At 50.8% G+C, this 27,448-nt stretch overlaps 2 protein-coding genes across 2 annotated transcripts; one reads left to right on the top strand and one right to left on the bottom strand.

Annotated features, from left to right (window-relative positions):
- Positions 1–118: 118 nt before the first annotated feature.
- LOC131208607 (protein pinocchio) lies at positions 119–23,139 on the bottom strand. The gene is made up of 5 exons (XM_058201405.1): positions 23,051–23,139; positions 21,471–21,857; positions 2,798–2,897; positions 1,567–1,837; positions 119–1,486 (listed from the first exon to the last, which is right to left on the bottom strand). Exons 2-5 carry the CDS (start codon positions 21,736–21,738, stop codon positions 1,208–1,210), a joined length of 918 nt encoding a protein of 305 aa, XP_058057388.1. The 5' UTR covers positions 21,739–21,857; positions 23,051–23,139; the 3' UTR covers positions 119–1,207.
- Positions 23,140–24,998: 1,859 nt separating this feature from the next.
- On the top strand, positions 24,999–27,200 carry LOC131209391 (transcription initiation factor IIB). Its single transcript, XM_058202447.1, has 4 exons — positions 24,999–25,330; positions 25,402–25,676; positions 25,740–26,114; positions 26,192–27,200. Exons 1-4 carry the CDS (start codon positions 25,314–25,316, stop codon positions 26,473–26,475), a joined length of 951 nt encoding a protein of 316 aa, XP_058058430.1. The 5' UTR covers positions 24,999–25,313; the 3' UTR covers positions 26,476–27,200.
- Positions 27,201–27,448: the final 248 nt, after the last annotated feature.

Below are 27,448 nucleotides of genomic sequence, written 5' to 3'. Positions count from 1 at the left end.
ACCGATGATCGTTAATTTGATTAATTTGATAACATTACTTCAGTATTCCGGATAAGTGTTCGCCACTCTGCTTCCGAATGAAAACCCTGCACAGGATGGTGTATATTTTGTAGTAATTTCCTTAATTTTATTTAATTTTATCGGTTTACTTGTCTTACATCTCTAGTTAAGCTATCGGTTTGCGTCCAATAGACCCAGCCATGGCGGCCAGGCCCCATTCGATTGGCAGACCGTAAATACACGAAACACAAACCACCTGCCCGTTCTCCGCCTAAGCTGTACGCACTCTTACGACGTCGCTAATCGCTACTTTTCGTACGGTTTAATATCATAAATTTAGATCCACTTCTGGGCCCAGCGGAACATGGCCAGAAACACACTCTGTAACGTATCAGATCGAACCGAGTTTTTGGCCTTTTGGAAAAATGTTTTGAATTGTACGCCCGAAGCTGTGTTAACAATACGTAAACATACATCTAACGTGTAACGTTGGCCGCCTTTTTTATAGGGGTTTTTACATGCTAGTTTTGCCTACCACTATAAATGTCATGTTTTTCACAGAAAAACATCGCCCTTTTCCTTCTCCTGGTTGGCCACATGCTTCGCGGGGCCTCAACTCCCCGTTTCCTTGTTCGCTTTAGTAAAAGCTCCTGCACACTTGCTGGCGTGCGAATCTTATCACATTTACTACTACGGTTTGGTCTGCCGCGGTCGACCCGGACTCAGCAATGCGAGGCTGAGAAAGCGTTTGGGAAACAGAAAGTGAAGCCTCGTGCGAAGCGAACCGACGAGGAACAGCTGCCTCCTCTGGTAATAATGAAATCATATCAAAAAAGGGTTCTAAAGCTAACAAAATGTGGTGCACCCTACGCAGAGCCAAATGCTGGTTCGTGTCAGCGCAGTCTCAAGTTACGGTGTTGTCGGCAAACCCTCTTTCCTTTGTTTTGGCAACAACTGTGCACGCATCTCCGTGTTACTTATCTCGTGGCGTGTGGTTATAGTCACCTCACCAGGGGGGGTAGGAACTTATGGCGGCGTAATACAGTGAGCGTGCACGCGCACGCAACGCAAGAAAGCGGTTCTACGCCGTTCTACTAACCGCAACGCCTTTTTGTGGCCTGTCTGGAGGAGCCTTACGGGTGCGTTTGGAAAAAGAAAAATGAAACGAAACCAAAAGAACCTCTCTAGGCGCCCGCTCGACGTGCGCTTACGAGTGCGCATTGGTCGAAAGCTTCTCTAACCGCGCACAGAGCTCCTGCTGCAGAAAGTGTTGCTGGCTGGCAACGGAAGCAGCAACCGACGAGTGGCACGTGCTGACCGGGGCCGCACTACCGGTGGTACCGGCGGCACCACACGCCGCCGATAGCTGATGGTGGCTACCGAAGCTGGCGCAACTGCTGAGCGGTGCCGACGATTGCAGCTGAATCATCGGGGCCGGGAACTTGGTGCACACTCCCTGCCAGCGTGATTTCCCGCAAGCGTGGCTCTACAAAGAAAACACGTAAACGCGCCATTAGTACACTGTTGCGACGGGGCACGACGTATGGGACCGCTCTTGCTACCTACCATGGTGAAATCACGCTTCCACAGCTGACCACAGATACCTTCGCAGATAAGACAGGGCCGCTCGAGGCTGTAGCCGCCGCACTCGGTGCAATCGAGCGACACCTGATCCTCGGTCCAGGACACGCCGCACGTATAGCACGAGCCGAGCTGCTCCCGTAGCTCCTCGATCGTCAGCACCGCGTCCGAGGAGTGAAAGTCAAACACGGCCCCGAGCGACGGACTGTTGTTGACCAAGTCCGACAGTGACGAGGACATGCTCAGGCTGGTACGGCTACGGGAGAGAGAGAAAGAAAAATCAGCGGCGAACTCAAATTTGTGTATGGCAGTTAATGGCAACAGTCAGTCATTGGCACATCACATGATGTTTAGCAATCTATTTTTGGGCCCCTCGTTTTTGTCGTATAGCGCTCCATTGTCACGCCATTTTCACTGTTTATTGTGAAAAAGAGCGTTTGGAAAGCAACAAACAAACGCAACCCAAGGGTCACCTGATCGGCAAAGAGTCACCGCTTCAAACTGACAGCATCTACAAAAACATCGAAAACATCGCACACCGCGCGAAACGGTTCAGCATCTGTTCAGTCATCAGTCATTCTCAGCAGACGATGACAGCAAAGGGGTGATTCTATTTTTAATCACCATAAATATAGAGAGACGAAATTGAACAACTACTTATTAACCGAACCACAACAGAGACCGACCCGATTGGTTCGGTTGTTGCTAAAGGGAACGGCGCCGAAGATAACCTCGTGCCGCTTAGTGTCCCGCCGGGTGGCTAGCACCACGTAGTGGAACCGTGGGAGCATTACATGCACCGTTTTATTTATGAATGAAACACAACACATGCGGTCAAGAGCGGTAGAAACAGGTGCCCGCTGCTGCCGCTTCGAAAACGCGTACTCAAATAATGGCCCTGTAACTCGGGTGGGCTAAAAATAAACTCAACATGGCAGGGCATCGTAAATGGAGAAACATCGCGCGGTTTTTTTCTGCGCAGACAAAACGAAAGGGAAGCATCATATCTAACACCCACTCAGGGGGAATGTTTTGAAGGTTAGGAATCCTGTGAAGAACCGCCGATGGGCGGATGCCGATGGTTTAACCCGATGCTCATCATCCGGTTGTGATATCTCCATCGTTCACAACGCTCATTAGTTGTTTGGGGAGGGAACTATCCCTCTGTCTCTCTCGCTCTGTGGCCGTGGCTCATTACGGGCCTCCGTAAGCTTACCTCAACGAGCTGCACAAATCGGCCAGATGGGGTGCTTGTACACTGGCAACCGACATACTGCTGCTGTTGCTGATCGCTGATAACTTCGCACTTGACGATACTGTAAATAGAGAGAGAAAAAGAAAAGACCCATCATTAATACCGGATGATCCGTGCGAGCTCGTGACAGGAAATCGACGTGTGTTTCAAAACAACGCAGAAGCTTGACACAATAGGATAGTGAAAATAGAAAGCCGAGCGGCGGTACGCCACCGCCATCAAGGACTTTGTCCGGCGGAGCGAATCGCTTGACACAGGAAGCCATCTAACCCCACTTTATCAGCAGCACACTGCAACGGCCACCCAACTGCCTTCCATCATCACGTCTACGTCCAGTGCCGATGATAATCGCTTAGTCACACAGCGTCATCCGGGACACATGCCCGCGGATGGACGTGACATTCCACGCCATCGGATCGGGAGACATTCCGCGGCTCTCGAAAGAGGGCGGATAACCCGACACACTCGAGAGGCACGTGGGAAGAGTAGTTGCATCCCAATGTCTTCCCGAATGGCTTCTGCAGCAAATACTTCCCCGTACATCTCGGTCGAAGTGTCCCACACCGCGAGAGCCGGAAGTGTCCGAAGGACAATGGATGGGGTTTTGATGCTGACGCAGCAGACAAAACGTGTATTTCGTCACGCAGAACGTGGCGCCACAAATCATGAATCAATTCCGGTCATGATGCTTCGATGGACAAGCAGCCGGGCGACGTCAGATCGGACCTCCATCCGTGGCGGATGCTGGTGGAGCCCTCACAGCATCGTGTGCTGGCGATAAGAGATGTGCGATGACCCCAATTATCAAATAGGGCCACCAAAAAAAAAAGGCCATGTGATGAGGTAGTGTATTCGGAGTCACAGAATCCCTTTTTTTGGGATCTTCTTAGCTTCGCCACACACTGATCACGCTCAATTTACTCGCCTTCGCAGACAGGCAATGACACTCCCGGATTACATCAGCCCGAGCGGTTTAATGCTTATCAGTAGCGTGCGACGTTGTGATAAAAATAAACATCGTTCGAGAAATCAGCCGCAATTCACGTGAGGCTGCCGCGGTGAGATAGATATGGCCAATCCACGGACGGTGGGCAGGACACGATCACGAGAGCGGCTCTTCCTGGATGGGTGGGGGGCGCAAACGGACTGCAATTACTGGATGCAATCCGTGGACTGGACACACAAGTGGCTGTCAGTTATCGTGTAGAAGGCGTGCGGCCAATGGTCACCAATTGTCACGCGACTCCCCGACGCCATCCGATTCCACCACCGCCTGTGCATTATTATCATTATGAACTTGCGATCGGTGCAAGGTGGTGGCCTCGCTCGCAAGTCCGTTCGAGCCTTCCAGAAGACGGAGAGCGATTGCGTAACCCTACGATCGATGACCTTCGTGTGGTGCCCCTGCGCCTTCGCATTAATGGCACTCCGTACCGTCGGTTGATACATTCCGCAGGAGAGACAAATTCAAACACATTGCCCTTGGGCAATTGCTTCACTCCGTGTACTCGCGGCGGTCTCTGTGGTGTTGCTGCTGATGCTGCTGCAACATTACCTCGCAAACCTCACGAAAGTGGGTCGCGGCGTCACCATGAGCGGTGTGCGCAACGGTTCAAGGGCGCGTGCGCGCATTTGACAATCGACAACCGAAACACCTGCTGGTGCTGGCCATTAGAGAGCGCGGGCGCCAACCATTTCCTTGTTTTCGGATTCCATCATTCCGCAATAGCGACTGCAGTAGTGGCCAACCGCGGATGGGGCCGCGAGTTTTATTGCTTTCTTCCGCTCGTTTGGAAATCATTGGGCGCCACACGTTGGAACGCGGGCTTCGCAGCGAATCGTTTCGAAATCCCGCTCGATAAAGTGTGTTGTTGTTTTGTTTCGCTCAGACGCAGCCGCAGGCCGCGAATTCCGTTGGAAATTTCTAGCGCTCTCCAGGTGCTGCCGAGAGGTGTCTTGCGCGAATGTTGCGGGGCCTTAGTTAAGGAAGGTGTTATTGGCATAGCGCGTGCTCGGTACAGCTGCGCGAGAGAGATAGCGAAATGAGTGGTCATCCCAAATCGGGGACACTGCGACACTCTGGACCACCGCGCCGCCTAGTTGATCTTTCGCTACTTTCTGACCCACTTTCTCGCCGCTCGAGCGTCACTCGCAGATGATGCGCAATTCGCTCTCGTTCGTCCTTCGATTTATTGCATTTTGCACGGCGAAAGGAAACAGAAAGCATCCGCCCCGTGCGTGGCTTTGGCAAGTAGCTGTACTAAAACACGCTAAAGAAAACGGCATTACGGTGAGGTTACGTAAAGAGCATCACCGGTTGGCGTGATCATCATCAGCAGCCCATCATTGAGCTACATTATATTGCATTGGAACTGATTTCTCGCTTTCCCGCGCTCGCGCTGTGTCGGCTGCGGCACGGATCGGCTCGCGGATCGGAACCCACGAAATGGAACCGAACCGCAGCGAGCCTACAGATTGGCAGTGGTTTTGGCGAGTTTCGTTACCGCCCCCTGCCCGATTGAAAGTGAGATTGAATCTTTCTCCCGTGTGCTTCCTTTTTTTTGCTGGAGCGAAGAAAATAAATATTATTTTCGAAACTTTTACCCCCCCGGGGGTGGGTGGCTCGATTGGAAAGTTTGGAGCAACACAACACACACGCAACGGCGGCGTGGCTTCGCGTGTCGCACACTCCGAGGGCCCATTCTCTCGGCAGTGGGTTTGCTAAAAGTAGACCAAATGGAGTTAGTAAGATAATTGGGAAAATTTCCAAACCCCAAACTACTACACCTCGGTGGCCGGCGTGAAGGAAAAGGAAGTGCACCAAAAGTGCACCAACCAAAGGAGAGACAGGTTTCGCTCTTCTTCCGCGTGAGCCTTCCATAAATCCGTGCCTACATCTTCTTCCCGGTGGGCTGTGGGGCTAAAGTGGGCCCGGCTCACGCCAGTGTCAGCTGGTTGAAACTCAATTATCCGACGGCAAATTAATATCTGCCACTCTCCGGACGGTGCTGGACGGACTTGCACGCTTCCAGGCTGCCTATGGGCACTCAATTGCCGCTGATTGAAAAATGTCTATATCGGCCCGGATCGGTCGAGATTGCGTCGGTACGATCTGCCGCCACCACCGATCGGATCCGGTGGCGGGTTGCGCGGTCCGGCTGTAACCGGGACCGACCGGGTCCCGGGAATTAATTTTCGCGAGAGAAAACTCAAACAAAACGATTCCACCATTTCTCCGGCCAGCCCGGCTTGTGCAGTGCACAAAGTGCAGCGAAAGCGGCACTTTGTCCGCTTGGCATTTCCTTCATTAGCAGCGCAAATTACGTCCAGGAATGCGCCGAGGGCACACTGCGCGAGGGCGGTGGTAATGAACTCCTCCCTCGCCACCAGTTCGCTCTCTAATTACCCGAGTAATGAACTCGCGAACAGAATGTGTCTTGAAACGGGGCGAGCGAGGATCACGATCGTGATTCTTGAAAGTTTCGCGCAAAACCGACATTGACCCCATGGTCCGCACCCAGGATGGGGCTCCCCACGGAACACGGATCTCTCGAATGACGGCGACCCACTAAACGGTTTTGCGTCAATCCAATCCAGTCTGTTAGCATTTACAATCAGCGACTTACATTTCAAACCCGATTCCGCTCAACAACGACGCGATGACACGACGACGACGACGACTCTCGCTTTGTGGCCACACTACACCCCACTCTGCTGGCTTGTCACTAACCGACACCGCTTTTGCTGACGTATATTGGGGGCTGACGGATGGGCTCTTTTTGGACCGTTTTTCCCAACAGTTTATAACACTTTTTCCTCTGTTTGTTCTTAATCAACAAGACCGATGGCGCCTTCTGAACCGCCTCTTTCGCTCACTCTCTCTCTCTCTGGAAGGGTGACCTCCTTTCGGTCCGGGACCCTTTGTATCTTTTCGCGCGCACTTTTTTGCGTTGCACCCACAGAGTTGCCTTTCCACTGTTGAGGTGCCTCTTTATTGTGAAACGCAACAACCGCGAACACACGAAGGTTGACTTGCGAAGCGAAACGATGGAGACTCGCGACCGATGGCGGTACCGTATGTTCCCACTGAGGAGTGCAAGTAACGAATGAACGATGGCCAAGACCGGACCACCGTATTTATAAACTAGAGAACTGAGAAAAACCCGGGCGCACACTCACAGCGGCCGCCGCACACTCAAACGCGAAGCGCCAACCGTCTGGCCGTCGTAGAGGCTTGGCCGCCCCTGCTGATACCCCGCACCATCCACCGTCGCCGCCAGCGCCGCGTGAAGGTGATTTGGCGGCCCGTGGACCTAAAGCTGTGTGTGGTGCGTAGCGAAACATGACCGTCGCCAGTGGCTTTGGCGTACCAACACATACACGCATGGCCCGACTGACCGTCGCGCCGCGAATCATTTGGAGACGGGCGCGGAACACCAACGAGAAGGAGCGAGTCCATCCGTGACGCAGCCATCCGGGACACCAATACTCATCTCTCGCTCTCCGGTGCCCCATAGCGGGTCAATGTTTGTTTTGGATGCGAAACGATCGCGAGATGAATGACGGCAACACGGGGTGAGGGCAACGGAAGGGGATGGTCGGATGGTGACGATTGACACATCGCAGCATCATCATCGTCATTCGTATTGCGCGCCGCGTTCGATGATGATCGTCCGTTCGTGGTGATCGGAAATCCATCGATGGGCGCTAGACAAATCGCAGCAATCGATGCACCGGAGCGTGACACGGCGTGGCGGCGTCAGGGATGCGCGAAAGGCCAAAGACGTCAGTTTTCCGTCCTTTTGGGAGTACGGCGGAGATTTCGGAGATGTCGAGTAAACACCTTCGCTATTCGTTATTGCTGCTTCGAAAATGGTTTTTGAGACGCAAATTTTCTATTTACAACACCAACATTCGAATATTAGATAGCAGCTGAATTTGGGACACTTGAATCAGTCAGTCTCTATGAGTACTTGATCTCGCCGCTTAATCTGGGTAGTGTTTTGCTCTGTTACCCGGCGTCCACACGGCGTAAAACTTGGCAAAAATGTATAGCAGGCCAATAAACTATCAATCTTTTGCTAGAGTGCCGTGAGCTACTTTGAGTTGCTGTTGAGCTCCTTTTGTTCATGAAATATTTCACATATTTTTTCAACGTGAACGCTGGAGCCAAATTTCGGCAAGTTTGTTTAGCTATCCAGCTGTCGCTTCACTCGCGCAAAAGCTGCTAGTGTGGACGCTAGCATAGCAAAAAACCTGTAGAAAAAAATCATAGTGTGGACGAAGCGTTACCATGGTAACTACCGCGAACACGGAATGACAGCTCAATGCATTGCTCTGCCACGGGAAGAGGTCGCAAAAGAAAATGCCAACCTTTAAGTAAAAAGAGTGGCCAACGGATCATTTCGCCAATTTGCTGCCCCGAAACGCCAACGAGTGCACGCAACCACCGGTTGCTACGACCAACATTGCCCATTGCCAAAGCGAGAGCGTGTGAATGTTTCGACCCCATCGCCCCCGGCGTAATTATGTTGTGCCCCATTTCCTCAAATCGGCACAAAAAGTTGAACGACCCGCCACGGACCAGGCACAGCTCCAGAATCCCAGAGGCTCCGAGTGGTAGCGCCACCGTTTTTTGCCGGTGCTAATTTGACACATTCAATGTTGTGAAATTAATTTGCTCTTTTCAGCCGGTCGTCCTCCGTCCGGAACGACGTGTTTACCGGGAAAATGGTATCAGCAAAAAAAAAAACGGTAATGGCGCAGAAGACGCACGCACGCTGGCGTGCGGCACGTGGCGTTTCAACCCCTTGGTTTTGGGTTGGACCCCACCACACACGCGACGGCCAAAGGACTCGAAGCTCGAACTGGGCGATGAAAGATGAGCGAACTGTTGTGGATGCATCACCGTTAGGGCGGATTTTTTTCTTCTAGCCAGTTAGTGGCAGATAGTGGACACCCAAGCGTGGCGCTTGGGACAAAGGTTCTACAGCTTCCTCGACCGATGAAATCACATCGACAGCTGCTAGGCCGGTCTGTGCCCGTAAAGCCTCAACAAATTGGCCCCACGTGCTGTGTCGTAGCACAGCCCAGCATCTCAACCGCGGCCCCATGGTCAATTGGGAGCTGAAATTAAATTGATGGTCGGCTGCAGATGCACAAACAGATGCACCTGCGGAGAGAACTCGAACCGGCGGCACCAAAAAAAGGCCGGTGCCAAAATGCTCCTTCAAGAGAAGATGATCGGGAGGCCGCGGCCATGCAGTGTCGCGTGGAAGCACTTCGATGAAGGACACCGGACACCGAGCGATGTAGTACGGTGTAATCAGAGAGAGTTACCAACGGTTATGGACCGCTCGTGTCGCTACGTGCCCCGTTACTGCCCTGGAAAGGGGCCCGCCGCCATTGGGGCGCACAATCTAACTGTGGGGCTACATCAAGCGTAACGTAATGATTTTGACATTAACGATTAATGCCAAACTGCTGCGGCGCTGTCGAAACGTTTACGGCTCGCGCGAGGCGTAAACCCGAGCGTAATTATTTTTTTCATACGCTTTGCTTACAAACAGAGAATAATTTATGTTTTTATTTGCTGGTATAGCAACAAAATCGGAAAAAACAGATAAAAAAATTCAGAAATCAATTAATTTCTCTTCTATTTCTATTTTCTTGGACCAAAAATACGAACGTAAACACGTTTCACGTTTCGTTTTTATATTTTTGCTGCCACACGAAGCGTAAACGTTTTGACATTACAAATTAATTTTACGCTAGTTTTCACGCTTCGTGTAGCCCCCTAGTAACGGCATGGCTCCGTGGTGCTGGCTAATATGCGATGGGAAACCTTCTCCGACACACGATCTGGATGAAGGCCTACAAAGGCGGAGAGCAGAAATGGGAGAGATTGCTGGACACGACTCTCGCACGCGGTGCACCGGGTGATCCATCCACATCAGCCGCCGTGGCCGGCTTACGTAGAGTTATCAAATTCAGGATTGTTTTGACTGGCACGCGCAGAGACCCTGGCGGGTATATGTGATGCCTGCGAAGTGTCGCCGGTCTGCTCGTGGCAGGCGCGTGTAGCTCGCTGGGCCCAAGGCATCCAGTAACACGTGAGGATTCGTGGAAGTCTCCCGCCGATACACGGGCTGCGTGCATATGAAACCGGCAAGGTGCCCCAGGAGACAAGCGCGCCAGGACATAGCGCCAGGCTAGAAAGCAAATTGTCTACCCAAGGCCCAGGCCGCTTCCGCACCGTTCTACTGCTGCGCAGAAGCACTGCCGGCGCCCGGCTGCCCAAGGTAAGGGAGAACACTTTCACCGACGAGCCGGCGTGTCACATGAGTCTAGCCATCCTCATTAAGTAATTAGTTGGCGTCGGCTAGAGCACCGAGTGCGATCCGTGGCCGCGCTCAGCTTGACGGATCACGGAGGCGTGCGTCTGTCGCCACACAGCTTGGCACCGGATCCTAGCCGACGACGCCAATTCCGTCGCTCAACCACCTTGGCGCTGCCTGCATACAAAATCTGAGCGCCCAGGAATGCCGGACCAGAACGAGTGCCAGAGCGGTGCTTGTATCGGTTTCAATGTTTAAAATTCGCATTAAAATGCATCCAAATGTAACGGTTTGTGTCGGCAGGATGGGTGCCAAAAGTAAAAACTAAAGGAACCGGATCGGGACCGCGCTTGTATGATGAAATGATGAGCGAAACTAAAATTAACGCGGCGACTGATTGGAAGCGTTAGAACATAAGTTTGGAACACAACACCGAAGGAGCCGGACCACTGCCAGGTCAAAGTGTGATGATAACCGAGTGCTAAAGTCAAACTTTCTCCCGTTTTGGGTCAGTAACGCCGTTTCGGAGGGATGTAACCGATGGACATTGAAATGGGATGTTTTATTGCAAACATTGACACAGCGGCCGTTAGTCATGTTACAGTTCCTCGGGTCTTGCATCAGTGACGCCGGCACCGCTCGTTACCGCACCACTCGCTACTGATACTGGGCGGGCGGAAATGTTGGAGTTGGAAACGGAATTGACTCAAAATCGGAAGGTTGGACAACCGCCCACCGGTCGTTCCGATAAGTTGAGCAAACACAACCCAACCGCAGTCAGGAGCTCAACCGAACGATTTCGGTGGTATCACGGTGCGGGACGTTGTGCAATGGACAGGCACATCACCGCGGCAAGTCCAGGTGTTCCGGTCGAGCACGCTCCGTGATGTGAACCCCTTTCCTGCGACATTGGGAAATTGATTCCACGAACGGAGTGCGAGTTACTTAACTAATACCTCCGCACCTCCTGCAAGAATTCAGAGATGCTGGCTGGCTGGCCGGTGTAATTGGCGCGCATTGAGAATAGCTCTGCTAATTCGTTATGCAACTTGCGGGTCGTGCAAAAAATACCAGTACACCGAGACACGTTGGTTAGATACGCCGTACGATATCTCACCTTTTACGCCCCGGGTGTGGATCCCGAAAAGTTCCACATTTTATCCTCATCACCGGGCGCAAGATCACCGGGCGGAAGATCACTTGCCAAGAACGTGATCAGCACGCCCGGGAGTGGGGTGCATTCCTCGCCAGCCGCACAGTGCAGTAACATCTCGCCCGACCGCGGGAATCCAGTCAACGCCCACTATTTATAGGGGGGCCGCGATAGACAGCTCAGCGATCTCGGCGTAGGTCCCGGTTATTAGCTGGAACCACACACGTGATCCCGCCTGCTGGAGGCGAATTCTAAGTAAGGGGAAATTATCCACTCGTGCGATTAGTCTTATCATTTCTCGGTAAAACTGCTGCACCCTGCAATGCGGCCATGTAACACAATGTTAAGCAAAATAACGTGAAGGCTTATTTTGGTGAAGTACCAGGTCGAGTCCAATCTTCCACAAAGTCACGACCCGGGGTAATCGATAAAGTTGGCAACATTTTAACGCCAACCCTCGCCACTTATGCAACTGCTGCACCTTCGGCCCCGCAGAGCTTTAATCAAATGTTGTACCAAACACGCATTATGCAATCGGGGCTTCCAATCGAAGGAAAACTCGTATCGAGAAGGCCTCCCATCGTAACGTCGGAGCGGCCACACACTTCAATTGGCCGCTCGCGGTCTGGTTCTCACCCTTTCAGCTCGCGATCGTAAAAAGCTTAAACGCGAGCGGAGAGATTGAGTGGCGGCACTTACGCGTGGGGCGGCCAGCACTTATGGACGGTTCGCAGGAGCTGGCCGGGATGCTTAACATTAACGTGAAGAAAAACACCGAACCGAAGCACTCGAAGGCAAATGTGGGATTACCCGACGTGGGTAGCCGCGTGGTTAACTTTTCTTCCTTATTTCACCACACAGTCCTGGGGGCTTTGGCGAACCCTACCAGTCACCCGGGTGCACACCTGAGTGCTATCAATCGCAGCCATAGCCCCATAGGAAGGGAATGCAGCGCAAGTGGTTTGGCGACAAGCCGGCGCAACCGAAGCGTGTCGCCTTCCGTTTAAATAATGCCTGGCGAGTTATGCGTAAACTTTCAAATTTCTAAATCCTCCAACCGACACGCGGTGCTGCGCGGTCGCCGCGAAAGCGGCGCTGGCGCGACACTTTAAATGTCAATCAATCAGGCACGGCTCCACGCCGGCCATAGCGAGACTGGGGGAGACTGCGATTCACGTTCTTCACACATGGTAGTGTTTGATTTGTGGCCCCGGAGACATTTCCTTGTTCCTGCAGAAGGATTATGGATTGAAAAGTCCCATTGTGGGGGAAAAAAGCAAATGAGTGTTGCGGAGATTTCGGTTAAATCTTTCCAATATCTTACGATCGTGAAGTTGAAACGATAAACCCATCACTCTGAGCCGTAAACACTCGTACATTACGAGAGAATTATTAGACCGTATTGTGTTGGGACTATTTCGAGAATTTCACAGAGGACCAAACCGTTGCGTGCCGAGACGATTGTCTCACAGCGGTTATTAGGCCTATTCGCGTTGCATTTGCGGCGCCCGCCTCGACACCTGGAGCCCCGCAGGTGGTCCCACGGTTTATAGATAGCACTGGCGACAGAGAGAGGGCGAGCGAAGACCTCGTCTGTCTCACAGACTACAGACTAGAAATAACTTACGGGGCGCGTCTAAGAATAGCACTGAATGCAACTAGCGCGGTGCGCACGTCATCTACAGCCATCGAACCATCGAAGTCGCGCGTCTCGACCGGAGAATGATTTCGCGTTTCCGTCAATACTGGCCCCCAGCATTTTCCGAGCCGGCGACGTCTGGAAGCCCGTCGTAGTGCTCTGAGCGCATGCATCGCCACGGAATGCGAAGTGGAGTTTGCAAGGCACTTGCATCGCATGGCGTCGCCATTCGCCCGTCAACTCGAACATTGTAATCATTATTATCCGTCTGCCGTGCTCTGCAGTATCAGGAGGCAACATCTTGACGCAGGAAACTCCCTCACTTCCTGGCGACAGTAACGTCACAGATAGAGAGTGAGAGAGCGAAGGACAGGACAAATTCCGTTCGCATCCCGCCAAAATAGCCCGAACAACGCCCGCAGCAGCAAAATGTTGGTTTTAAAAATAGCGCGGCCAGTTTTAAGTTCCCACACTGCCAACGCACTGACCGCGGGACAACGATGGGTCATGTGATTGGTGTCCCGTCCCGTCGTCTTCTTCAGGTTTCGCTTCCCAGCCACGCATTTCTTTGTCACTCGTAATCTCCGTGCGATCGCATCGATCGCGACCTGATAGGCGTAGAGCCCTGAGGCACGACAACGTTTGACCAATTCCCGGCCACCAGCAGAGCAGGATGATCGAGTACTAGCGCGTGGCGCGTGGGCAACCACCCAGAAGAAGCTCGACTCGTGGAAAACGTAAATCGAAATATTCTGTCAACAAAATTCGCCCATAACCATCGCTTTCCACCGTAATGGTTGGTTGGCGAAAATTTATTTATTCCCGAAAAGCGTACGTAAACACAAATGGTCAGCCCGCGCAGTTTCGTGGCACATCTGGACCAACCGCAAGGTCAGACCTTGGAACTGTCGCGTGGGGTCACCCGAGTGCGCAAAATTCATGTTTAGAGGAATTATTTGTTTATTACCCAGCCCAGCCCAGCCGACGGGCGATGACAGAGAGTTCCAGCGTGCCAGATGCACGGCGGAACAACCGCCGTGAAACAGTTTCCACGAAAAGTCGTTAAAGTGTTTGCTACAAAATTGCTGCCCAACGCGCAGTACGATCATTTCGCGTGCTTCACAGTCACATTTCAAAAAAATTAAATTGCTGGCGGTGGGGAATTCCACAGAATTCCGGTTTCCCGTTGCTGCTCATTTTTATCTTCTCGAGAATATGCTACCAACATCTTGTTATGGCGATCCAGAGAGAAGCCGTACCGTGGCGATAACCGTAATGGATACGTGCGTCGGATGAAGAAATCTTCGAGTCGAACGCTACATACGCCAGTGCCAGTGACAACTGCCGTGGTCGGTGCGTGGCGTATGGTTTACAATTCTAGGAACACCGTTAGAGTGTCTTATTTTTTACACAGTAAAGCAGCATCCCATTTCATAACATCATCTGCTGCTTGTATTAACTCTCTCATTCCGGAGAAGCTATCTTCTCTCGGGATACCCGCAGGAGAACTTGACCTTATCCTCCGAATTTCGACACCTCTCATGGACACGGCTAAACGGTTGACAGCGTGCACGCGCGTCCAGATCGTTCGAATTCGGTTGGGAACGCCTGATGACGCAAATCGACGGTGACGAGGAGAGTGTTTCTCGCGCGCGGCCATGTATAAACAGTTGGGCATGACAATTAAATTATCAAAAACACAACGACAAAAAGGAAGTCGCCGCTTTTTGCCGCCCCAAAGGAAGCTTTTGGCTAAATTTCCAACAGGTGTCCGGTGACCGCGGCCCCAGTTTCAATTACTTGCTATTCATGGTCGATCAAACGGCGGATTCCCAGCGGGAAGAACCGAGCATTGTCGGAAAACAGGCGCCTTCCTATCCTAAACCCTACTCCGGTGCGACCAGCGGGGCTTATAAAACAATGCCAGCGTTCATCGGCCATCATCGAGAAACCACCTCCCTCGAGATGTGATCGGGGAATCATAAGAAACACCCGTTTCGCATGTGACCGACAACGTGAGGATTATGCAAATGGCGTGCGATGCAACTGCATCGGTGGCGTGGCACAACACCCGCCCGGCCGAGCAATAATCGGACAGTCGTGCGAGGGATTCACCGAGGCAGAAGATTGACAAATCTCTTGACATTTCAATTGTATCTCCCGCGATCGTTTCTCGGCGTGCGAATCAATCAGCCGTCTTGTCGCTTGTTTCACGTAACAGGGATGTTAAATAAATCACCTCCCGCAAAGCCCGCGTGATCCCATGGCGGAAGAGTTACTTTCGGTAATCGGCAAGCTAATTGGCGGTTGGGCAGAAGAAAAACAAAACTAAAACCCAAACCTGATTCCTCACGTTCATAGGTACATTTTAAGTACACAGAGTACGCATGATGTGTCTCGGCCATGGAGGGTAGCGGTGGAGCACTTTATGAAAACAACCGGGTTGGGGTGGACAATAATTTTGTCCGCACGCGTCCGACTGATGATGACCGTTGTGGACGGGTCGAGGTTCTGCTCCGTTTCAACGTTGCAAGTTTATTTCGGGCGGTAACAGTTATAGCAACTCTTATCACCTGCCCGAGTGTGAATCAATAAACAGCGAGAAAGAGAGAGAGAGAGACAAAATAATGATGCATCATTCGTTGGGGGGCTTGCCCTAGTGGGGACGCTAACAAAACTCGCGGCCGAAACGGTGCCAAGATCTCGAACGACCGTTCGTTCCCACTGCGCCACTGAACTTTTGGCCTTTTTCGCGCCTCTTACCACATCCATGACCAAGGGGAGCTGGTACCGCTCAAAGTCGAAGGACACGGACGGAAAGCCCCGCCGAGCGAGATTAACCTTTTGACCGTGATAAGTGAAATGCAACGGCCGAAAAAAATGATAACCGGAAGCCTCAAGGTACCGAAGACAATGGCCGCCCTGTCACACCTTTACATAAATCTCTCTAGCAACCGTGACTTTTTGTGTCGCTAGGAGCCGCGACCGTGGTTTGTAGGAGAGAAATTGGTGAAACAATCCAAGTAGACCAAACACCAACCAACGGCGGCCGCGAAGATAGCTCAATGTCACACTCATGTCGCGGATCAGCGCCCGGCGTCGTCGTCCGTTAGCCGTAAATCTGCACTCTCATATCTGGCCGCCTGAAGGCGAGATAATTCCCGTCACCGTGGAGTGGGGGGTGCTGATAAAAAATAAATCGGCTTCAATTTGCGGATATCGAAAAGTCGCTCCTTTGCACATCTGGTTGCGAAAAGCCAAGGGGCGCACCGCGTGCCAAATTTCACGAACCCGCAACGGTAGATAAGATATCACCTCCGGCATCGGTTGGTAAGTAGGTAAGGGTCAGGGATCAGGATTTGTGTCTTTCTTCTTGCCCGATTTTTAGTTGCATTTTTGTGAACAAATCTAACGTTATTACGGCCGGCGGCCGACTTGTGTTCTTTTGTCGGCTCGACTTCTGCGAATCCGCCCCACCCTCGAATCGGCTATGTGTTGCTAGGGAGCACCACGGAAAGAACCCATTTATCACCCGTCCACCGTCGTGGCCATCGCACCGCGGCTTAGGCGGTGGAAGAAGCTTCGATTCAAGAATGTGTTTACACAACACCGTGACACTTGTGACCGATCATCACCCACAAGAAGTGTGGTCCGTGTCGTGTCGGATGAAATGCCGGTAGCGGAACGAACGAAACAGAAAAACCGCTGCTCTCTCGCCGAATGTTTACGCCTAATCTATTTCTTTTTGTCGGCATACACCGGCTCGTGGGTCAGCCGTCTGTCAGTTCTGGGCCAGTTATGGGGGACCTGGATGATAATCTTTTTCACCCGCCGGGTGCGAATCTCGCCGCAAACACCTGCGCGGCACACGATTCTGACTGTGGGCGATTTCGCAGGGCAAACAACAGGGAGCACTAGTACTTTTCCATGCGCCATCTCGGAGGCTCGAACCATGATCGCACGACCGACCCGCCTATCTCTGTGCCGGACGACATTGGGATCCCCTCTGTGGTGCTTGCTCTCTCCGCAAGTCTCGCCGAATGACTATCAACGAACGGATCGGGAAGATGAGTGCACAGTTAATGCACGTTGCAGCAGACCTTGCACCCAGCATGCGCATCGGTGGCAAAACTGAGTGCTAATCCATTATTAGCTCTTGCTGACCACGCCGGGAGCTACAACGCATCGCTACAACGAAACAAAATATTATTGATTGCTCTGGCGGAAACGGGGAAAATGCCAAGTGCTGAAGTTTCATAATTCCGGTCAGTGCGGTCGAAATAACAACTTCAAAGCCAAGCCAGTCGTAAGCTGTAGTCGGCATCGCGGGTTATTGACTGAATGAACCGTAAAGGGTTTAATAATATTAAAAACATGGTTCCATACTCGAAACCAGCGCACGATGCAGTTTTCTCCGTTGCACTCGCTTGGGGTGCAATTTCATAACCTTCCGAGACGCCGGTGCACCGCAGACCTTAGACAAGTTCCTCAACTCCTCGGCCACCTCGGGTCTAGCACGCGGGTGCTAATTCCTTCGGCAGGAATGATGTCACGACGGTCTCACTCGATGGTTGCAGTCATTATTTGCCTAATGATAATTAAATTTATGTCCTCTCTATCTCGCTCCTAATGATGATTCTGCGGGAAATGATTCACTTAGAGGGTAGTGCTCTGTGCATGATCTTCCGTAGTTGGTAGAGAAGCCAGTTAACACCGCTCCAAACTAGTTCCTAGTGTGTCTGTCCATTTATTATCCCATGCCCGGAGGTCCGGCACTTTGGACGCTGAATGCAAACTAGCAGTTTAGCTAAATCAAATAATTTGCTACACTTGCCGCGTCGGTAAAGCGACGGATTCCTACCGCGTTTGGCTTCCTTCACACTTACGATGATCGTTTAGCATAAGTTGTAGGCCGTGCCATTCCACGAAAAACGAAATCACCATCACGACGGTCCCAAACCGTGTCCTACGCGTATGTTTACGCATGTGACGTCATGCGCCATTCAAGCGGCGTCGCCATTCCGGACCGGACTTTTGACATGTCCCGCCGTTAATGCGTCACACTGAGCAGACGACTAATGGGGACCGCTTTTGGGGACCGCGGGAAAGTCCAAAAGGTCTCGACCAAAACATAGTAAACAACGCTCTTCGGTGTGGCCACACAAGCGCCTTACTATGCTAACCATACGCCGAGATTGTTTGTAACAATTTGATTAGATTTGATGGGACCACGTTCCACCGGTCGGAGTGCGTTGAATCCAGTTAGAACCGGTGGCAGCCGCCGGCAGAAGATACGCACTAGGAATCCCCGGGTTTCGTCGAAGGGTTTGTTTACGGATGCACCACATACTCCGAGTGCCACGGTTGATGGTGTGGCGGCCATGAGCCCACGTGTTTACGCGTTTTTCCCCTTTAGCGCCTCCGGATCGATGCTCACGATAAAGGGCGTTGTGTCACGCGGTGAAAGAATTGGGAAACACACACTTCCGGGCAGTGGGACGACATCGAATTCCAATTACCCACAACGTCCGGCCAGTTATCAATTCCCGAAGCAAAAGCGGTGGAATGTCGAGAGCACTTTCGCGAATCGACGGGAACATCATATCTCGCCCACTGGCCCCGTACGTGTGTATGGGACAGGTGTGCGGTTCCGACCTTTGGTCGAGTCATCCGAAAACCTGTTTCTGGAACCACTGGATGACAAATACGTTCCTTCGCCGAAGGCCCCTCTCGTCACGTGATCACGATTGAAGATTTGTTTGGGTTTCATTGGACGCGACGGAACAAGAATCCCGTGGAACCAGATTTGCACCGCGAAGGTATTGGTGATGCACCGTCGCGAGTTCATCGTGCGTGATTTGGGCACGAGGGCGAGCTGCCGCTGAACCGAGCCGTGGGGTCCGTCCGTTTTGTGACCGTTGGCGGCGGTGCTTCAGGTATGCTAATCGATCGTGCTTTCCGCTCGACATCAAAACTCCACGTGAACTCTGAAGGCCATTTTGGTGGAGGGGTTTGTACGTGGATTTTATTGCGATTTGCGGTATTCCCTCGATTGATTTCCAATTTGTACATTAATCATCATCACAAACACGGGTTGAGGTGAGTCATTTCAACTCCATTGAAGATGATCTTTATCTGGTGTAGTATTGGAGAAAAAGGAGCTGAATTTTGCTTAAAAAGCCCAACAAAATAAACCGAAACTTCAGCGTAACATCAACACAGTACACTCCGCCTAGTTCCGCCTAAGCAAAACAAAACGCATATTCTAGAAATCACATCACCGCCATGAATTCTGTCGTTACCATGGCCTTGACATCCTTGTCCTTAACGGTCCCGGAACTCGCGGGCTTTTTTTATAATCTAAAGTCGTCAGCAATTGCTCAGCAATAAACTGAACGCCGTGATAATGATGACCCTGTTAAGAAGTGTGTCGTAGTTGTTTATTAGTAAAATTTGAGTGCATTTGTACATTATTTCATTATTAATTATGGAGTTATTTGTATCGTTACACCGAGCATCAGAGACAACCTCCCAAATGTGCCTTTTAATTAAAAGATCTCTACATTATCTTTTCGAACTCAGATCCGGCACAACGTAGTTCATCAGCACCTAGCGATTCTTCATCAGCGGGACATCATTTTAATTACGCCAACCTTCTCCCACGCTGCTCAGAAAGTCTCACCAAACTAATCACGCGCCTGGCATCAAGATACTGGACCACATGATCGTTCGATTAAAATCTTATCTGTTCGAAACTCATTTCGTGAACATCCAATCTCGCAAAGGCGACCAACAACAGAATCACAGACCGAAAAACAAACCCTCTGGAACTGGAAGCAGGTTTTGTTTACGGTCGTAAGCGGGTCATATCTCGCTCCTGAAAGACGTCAACGCCAAGCCATGCCATGATGCCTATCTTGTGGCGAGTGTGGGCAATGAACACAACGACCGGCTATCGGAAGGTACCAGGTGAGTGTGTATGGACGGGTATCAAAAATGTGGCCCGAATCGTGACAAAAACAGGGCCATAATAAGAGAAACAAACACCATCACGAGATGCTACATATTTACGAAGGCAACCACCCAACCTTCTGACCCGCAATAGAGAAAGGTCCCAAAACATCCCACCGCAATAACAACTTCATGTGCCGGAGGCCACAATCAGGAAGGAGGCTCGTACCGTCTGCGAACCGTTACCGACAGCAAGAAGGCAAACAACAATATCCCTCTCAACAATAATACAGACACGACTGCATCCCAACAACACCCGGTACAGATCGATCGTCGAACGCCGCCCCTTCGACGGATGGCGCGGGCGATTAGATGCTTGCGCTTGTGGCCCGCAGGCTGGGTAGTACTTTGTGTGTCGGTGCCTCGGAGAACCTCGATGTCAAACAAACATCGATGCAGCTGCAAAATCCAAGGCGCTTCCGTTCGCGGGCCGGTTGGCGTAGATCAGCCGGTTCTCTAACACCAAATGGTACGCACATCGAATTGTGATGAGGACAACAAAACACAAAATAGCAAGGTGTTGATCGTCGAATGATCAAGTTTGCGGAAGCTATCAAACTTGCAAACTTTTGCTTCCTTTTCACATTCCCGTATCGGTTCTTTTTTTGTTGTTTCCCCATTTGAAAGATCAGCCACCAAAACATGTTGCTTCCCCCTGATGTTGACGATCCCCATTATGGTACGGTGAAGAATGAAATCGATCAACAACCGGCCACCCGGTGGGAGTGCCGTAATAATGTAAATGCTGACCGGCAGCTTCATCGGCGTAAATAAAGTGCGACAAAAAAAACGAGACACAGCAGACGATTGGTTCCAAGAAGGACATTGTTCGCGTCAAAAGCAAAAGGAACAACAGATTATTTGCTCCAGTTTCAGGGCAACCCTGTGGAGAGTCAAGCAAAGGGTCGTGCGGGGACTCTGATGCACGGATCCGCAATCCGCGTCTAAACTCTTGAGAGACGCACCAGTGTGTTTTGGCTGCGATTAGAACCGATCTGTTTACCACCCGATCCGATCCCCCGGCTGGTAGAGTACTTATCGATGGGCTAATAATAACCACAATTCGCTGAAAAACCTTACAAAACATCAACGTACAAAAAGGGTCGAACAACAGAAGCATCGAGCGGTAAATAAATGATTGTTCGTTTCCCGTTGATGCACGTGCCAGAGTGACATCGTAAACAAGCAGGAAGAAGATTCGAAACGATCTCACACCGAGGCTGTTCGTCTGCCAGCTACCGCGATAATTTGCATTATCCTTATCTCCGTTATGGTCCCGCATGGATCAATAAACGCCGCCCCGGAGAGCAATATGTGGCCCATCAGGGCTTACATTGGGTATAACGATGGGAGCTGTTTGACTACATTTCCTAAAAACAAAAACCGGAACCGCTACCTGTGCATTAGAAACATATGACAATGCTCGAAGCGCAAAGTAATTCAAATGCCAATGCCACCAAATTAGAACACGGTACACTTCCGCCGTCTACTTACCCTTCATTAGGTGGTTCAAATTCGATACCACCGTGGCCGCGGAGCTAAGCCCATAGTAGGTCGTGACCGAGCGTGGCAAGTTCGGTGGCACCTTCACCATCTGCTGTGACCCGACCGACCGAACCAGCACCGTTGTTGTCGCCGGTGGTGCCCCACCGCCGGTGCCACTGCTAAAGTCGGGATCATCTGCATCGAACACAACGTTATCCTCCCATTCGCTGACAATGTGACGCGGACCGATGGAGGCCGCATTATCATACGGTTTCATGGCGTTCCGGCCGGGGGTGGCTTGAATCGGGCCGATGGATGTAGTTTTTTGTCCCGCTATTCCGCGTTTCCGATGCTAATGCGTGCCGCCAGTCGAAAACGGGCCGACGAAGGGTTGGCCTGAAACAACAAAATTTCATACGTAAATACCTGGCCGGTACCGGGAATCGTTACTATGCGGGAAGGGGTTAATTATTTGTCACCGCCGGGCGTCGAGTGTGTTGTAATTGTTCCACCGCGCGGAAGACGGTGCGGATTCAAATGTGGGCGCGCGCATTTCAATTCTTGACCATCGCGGAATAATGTCAAACGAGGTGAGAAATTCTAATGAGGTAAGGCAGGCAGGTAACAGCCAGCAATAGTTTGGCCCCCCACAGCTGATGCTCTCTAGGCGTTATCAAGATGTGGAAGGCAAAGGCCACAAAGACTGTTGTGTGGCACGTGCAAAGGCACCAATTCCGCCCGCTAGAACTTATCACTAATCCGTATGAAAGCGCGTGCCAGATTAGCGAACTGTCCGAGAAGTTGGGAGTGGAAAGATGGTCAATGTGCTATGAAAATAGACGCGAAATGTATTCAACCCCTAACCTACGCTATTTTCGCGAACAAGCTTTTGTCTGGACACTGTGCGTCGTTTCCGTTTGGCATTATGCTAATATTTTCTAAGAAGCACTTCTTTGCAAGTCTAGTAATAAATTAAAGGCTAATGAATTCTGAAAACGCACCAACTAGTGTGAGGCACCATATGTTTTCCATGTTTTCGCGATCACCTGGTTTTCACGCAGCCAACACACCTGGACCGGACTAACGGACGCTAAACTGACGCTGGTTTGTGAATTCGTGGCACGCCAATTACTCCCTCAGTTCGGGGGGCTGGTTGGTGAAGAAAAAAGGCAAGAATAGTAAACACACGCGCGGCCAAGCCAAATCAACAAAGAAAATAATGGCTAGCAACAAGATAAAAAGTGATGCGGCTTTCCGAGTTGTTGCCGGACACACGCACACACACGCACGGCAGATGCACGCCACGGTCGATTGTTTGTTATCAAAATTATCGCCTCGCCACTTGGCTGAGAAAACAATTTTTTCAGCAAAACTAATTTCAGCGGCCGGGTAAGCGAACCGAAACCTAATTGGTCGCTTCCGAAGGCTCGAGAAGTGCAGCCCCCAAAAAGGCTACCGCTTAATTCTCTGCCGTGAAAAGGGTTTTGTTTTCAACACCCACACCTATAACAAGAGTTTCACTGAAATAGTTTCTTCTGGCGGCGAAAGCGCCCCTTTTGCCCAGCACCTTTTACCTATTTCTTATTTACCTTATTTGCGGCACTTGTGCACATACGTTACCGAAAGATCCGAAAAAATACAATCTTCGGCGCTCCGCTGACGGCGGACAATTGTCATTCCTCAGCTGACGAATCGTCGTTCGTCAAACGCACACACTCGCCGTTCTGGGAAAGCTTATTTTATAGCAACTTATCTGACGTTTGTTTGTTTACATTTTGTATTTGCTGTATTTGCACAGCGGGCCAGCGGGCCAGCACAATTCGTTCGTTTAGGTGTTTAGGGCTTGTTGGTCGCTTATTGTTCATCCTGGAGGATGTTCAGTGTCATTTGTAGGTACAGACTACATGCTGTGTCGGTTTATGCCGTGTCAGCGTCAGCGGGAGAGTACCAGCGAAAATCTACCAGCATGGAAACGCCCTTTCCCTCGGCCCGGATCGATCCGTTCCTGTACGTGCAGCAAACTATCATGCGAACGAGTGTGGTCCCAAGGGAGGACGACCTGCTGTTGACCGATCCGGGGCCCCCTCTACAAGGTGTTTAAACTGGTCGAGATCATTCGTAATTATGAGGACTAAAGGTAATTATGAGGTGCCAGGATTTCTTAGCCCGCCCCATCGCATGAGCTAGTACTGTCACTGGCCAAAACATGGCAGCAAAACATCCAAAGCTTCAACAAGGACAACAATCTACTAAACACCATTTTTGTCAATCATGTGCGTGAGGAAAAGGTTGTATTTTTTGTCTATTCTAATTCTATCACCTTTTGTCCATTGTAGAATTTACAAAAGCTCAAAGTATCCACGGCGGAAATGTTGTTCGGTATACCGTTGCGCGATACGGGTGTGAAGCGCTATCCGATGCGTGTCCGGCCTCGCACCATCCAGTACGCGGTCACGATTATCCTGCGAGAGAACAATCCTTACTTCATTAGAGAACGATCTTGAGAACGGTGAACCGGCAGAGAAAGTACTACAGTCACCAGCGTCACCGCAATCCATCATGTACATGTTCTACCCGGGAGAACTCAACTGGAAAGAGGTGTTGCCCCAGTGCAGGGCGTTCTGTGTGCTCTTCAGCAACGTCTTCTCGGTGCGCAAAATCGAAGCCATCCGTTCCCTGCTCATGCTCGTTTCCTGTGCGGTGCTGACCGTCCTCGGGAGCCTCATGGTGTCCCTCGGATCATGTTTTTTCGGCCGTACCATCAGCTTCCAGTCGAAGGGAGCCTATCCGTATCTGGTGATACTGGTCGGGCTGGAAATCGTACTCGTCATTACCAAGAGCGTCGACGTAAAGTTTCGGGTGGCACAGATCGGGAGGGGTGGTCGATAACGAAGATGCTGACATGCTGACCGAGATTTCCATCCTGACGGGCGGCCTAGCAACGTTTGTGCCGGTAGTTCAGGAGTTCAGCATCTTCGCGATCGTTGGCCCCCTTGTGGGACTTTGTGCTGCAGATGCGTACTAATAATGTAGTAAATGTAATGTAGCAATAATATTTTAACCCGTCGATTGTGCGTTCGTCGCTGGGTAACTAAATAATTGTGTGTTTTAAAAATAAATGAATATATATATATATAAATATTGAAAAAAGAATTTACTGGTATTTTGCTATAATAGATTTGAATATATGGGATGAGCTATAATTTTCACCGACGCTTTATAGCAATAAAATGTCAATGCTATAACCTGAGCTGTTGTGACAATCGTCCGTTTTACCGTCCATTTCTGCTGTTTTAGACCATCCGAGGGACGGTAAAACGGTCTTTCGTCAGATGGTATTGTCGGTAAGAATCACAAAATAATGAGAGCTCAAAATGTTTGCCAACAGTTTCAGGGCTGTATCGCATATTTGTTTCAAACATTTGTCAAGAAACTTGAGGAACGAAGTTTAAATTCAAGACAATGGGCTTCACTGACAGCGCAGTACCAAACGTCAATCGGCCGTGAATGTGACGTTCGAAAAAGTCGCACAGCTACGAAAGCAAACTGCGAAGTCGATCGCGAAGCGGTCCAAAAAGAAACCCAAATACCTTGGAAAATTGTAATAAAATCGTTAAAACCTGTGCCCATTGTATGCCACGTCTTAACGTCCGTCGATTGTGCTGATATCGAAACGTAAAAGCCGCCTTTTGTTTGGCATAAGACTGCCCCGCCGAAGTGTGCGCTTCCGTAGTACCTGCCAAAAGTGCATCAGTGAGTCAATAACATCACTTCGGTGGAAAATTGTCGCGTAATTCGGTTCATTCGGATAGTACTTTGCGGTAGCCAGGTACAAGCTGTGCGGCTAACAGAATGGCGGGTTCGTCGAGGTAGATATTCTATGGGATGGCTATTTCGAGGTCCATTTGGTGATATTTGTTTTGTGTTTGCCTCGGTACAGGGACGCTCAGCTCAACAAGGTTTGCTGTTATTCACACCCGGAAGCGCCACTGATAGAAGACTATCGGGCGGGTGATATGATATGCTCCGAGTGCGGGCTCGTCGTTGGAGACCGGGTAATCGATGTAGGTTCCGAGTGGCGTACGTTCAGCAACGAGAAGGCGGGCGTCGATCCGTCCCGTGTCGGTGGGCCAGAGAACCCACTGCTAAGTGGCGGCGATCTGTCCACCATGATAGGGCCCGGGACGGGTCCGGCATCGTTCGATGCGTTTGGAAGTAGGTGTTAAATTGGCACTATCAATCTGTCGTCTATTTCACCATCAATTTTTTCGGTTGCAGCGGCAAAATATCAGAACCGTCGAACGATGAGCAGTTCCGATCGGGCACTGATCGCCGCCTTCAAGGAAATCAGCACGATGGCGGACCGGATCAATCTGCCGAAAACGATCACGGATCGGGCGAACAATTTGTTCAAGCAAGTGCACGATGGCAAAAATCTGAAGGGTCGATCAAACGATGCCAAAGCCTCCGCCTGTTTGTACATCGCCTGCCGGCAGGAGGGAGTGCCACGAACGTTCAAGGAAATCTGTGCCGTCAGCAAAATCAGTAAAAAGGAGATCGGGCGCTGCTTCAAGCTCACACTCAAAGCACTCGCCACTTCGGTTGATCTCATAACCACCGCCGATTTCATGTCGCGGTTCTGCGCCAATCTCGGTAAGCGAGCAAACAACGCGGCCGCGGCGCGGCCTTTGCAACAGATTTACATCACCATTCATCCTTCATTCCTATAGACCTGCCGAATGTGGTGCAACGTGCTGCAACGCATATTGCACGCAAAGCCGTCGAAATGGACATCGTACCTGGTCGGTCGCCAATCTCCGTGGCGGCCGCTGCTATCTACATGGCCTCGCAAGCATCGGACAACAAGAAAACGCACAAGGAAATTGGAGACATTGCCGGCGTGGCTGATGTCACCATCCGCCAGTCGTACCGGCTGATGTACCCGCACGCGACAGAACTGTTTCCGGAGGACTTTAATTTCTTCACCCCGATCGACCAGTTGCCACCGGTGTAAGCGGCGGAACTGATACTGCTATGCAATACAATCCTACCGGCAACTAGTCGGATGACCATGCACGCACCGAAGCGCCGGGTTTTCTCCGATCGGATGTGATTATGGTACACACTTTTATCTATACTACCATCATTTTCCCACGATGTCGGACGAGATTTTTGCCCCTTTCCTGCGTTCGTCACCACCCTCCCATCACAACAAATGTCGCAAACGGGAGTACAAACTTTTCCACAAACGAATGATTTATTTAATGAAGTAAGGTAACGTACACGAGCTAAGCAGCGTTAAGTAACACAATGGATACGAAAACATTCACGGGAAGCACACACTTGTCCGGTTGTTCGCGAACCGGCCGACGTCATGCCGCGTGATTGACCAAGGACGGATCGGGATCGTCGTTTTGGGAGCGCAAAGCTCAAAGCTCGCGCTTTCCCGTGTTCTGTGCTCTCGTACAAAGATCCACCTCGTTGGGTCTCCGTGGCGGGAAAGGGTGATCGTTCGTCTAGCTTAAATCAGCGCCAACTGGCGGCACCTGATGCGAAGGAAATGTATTATTTTTCATTGGTCATTTACTTCTCTATTTAAGATTTATTTACCTAGTTGGAGATGTTAACTTTATTATGTTTCACGCTAGTGTAGCACTCGCGCACCAAGCAAAAAAAAGAATACTGGTGAGTAAAATAGTAAATACGAGATGAACTGATTTATAAGTGAAATAAAGAAAAGGAAAAGAACCAAATGTTACCGAGTGATGTTTCCGTTCCTGCGTCGGTCGAAGCAACCATTGCGTTTCATTTTTCGCCGTTAGAAGATGCTTCGGAACAAGTTCATCAGCACATGTCGTTTGCAGGGTAAAGTATCTAGAAATTGCAAACCAACCGCAGCCATTAAAAATAGTTTCTCTTTTCACTGTAGCGATAAAGTAGCGAATGACAGAATCCATTGCCCGTATCATCCAGTCGCCGGATTGGTG

This window comes from Anopheles bellator, chromosome 2, assembly GCF_943735745.2.
Source record: "Anopheles bellator chromosome 2, idAnoBellAS_SP24_06.2, whole genome shotgun sequence".
NCBI lineage: Eukaryota > Metazoa > Arthropoda > Insecta > Diptera > Culicidae > Anopheles > Anopheles bellator.
The sequence above is the reverse complement of the archived record's forward strand: the minus strand, read 5'-3'. Positions and strand labels throughout refer to the sequence as shown.

Bases quoted from the DNA above. Each gene is read 5' to 3' on its own strand.
- LOC131208607 (XM_058201405.1), bottom strand. From the start codon at position 21,738: ATGAAACCGTATGATAATGCGGCCTCCATCGGTCCGCGTCACATTGTC. The intron at 2,898-21,470 runs GTAAGTAGACGG...CTCTATTTACAG, and splicing joins TTTGAACCACCTAATGAAGG to TATCGTCAAGTGCGAAGTTA. The intron at 1,487-1,566 runs GTAGGTAGCAAG...TTTTCTTTGTAG, and splicing joins GGAAGCGTGATTTCACCATG to AGCCACGCTTGCGGGAAATC.
- LOC131209391 (XM_058202447.1), top strand. The intron at 25,677-25,739 runs GTAGGTGTTAAA...TTTCGGTTGCAG, and splicing joins ATCGTTCGATGCGTTTGGAA to CGGCAAAATATCAGAACCGT. The intron at 26,115-26,191 runs GTAAGCGAGCAA...TCATTCCTATAG, and splicing joins GCGGTTCTGCGCCAATCTCG to ACCTGCCGAATGTGGTGCAA.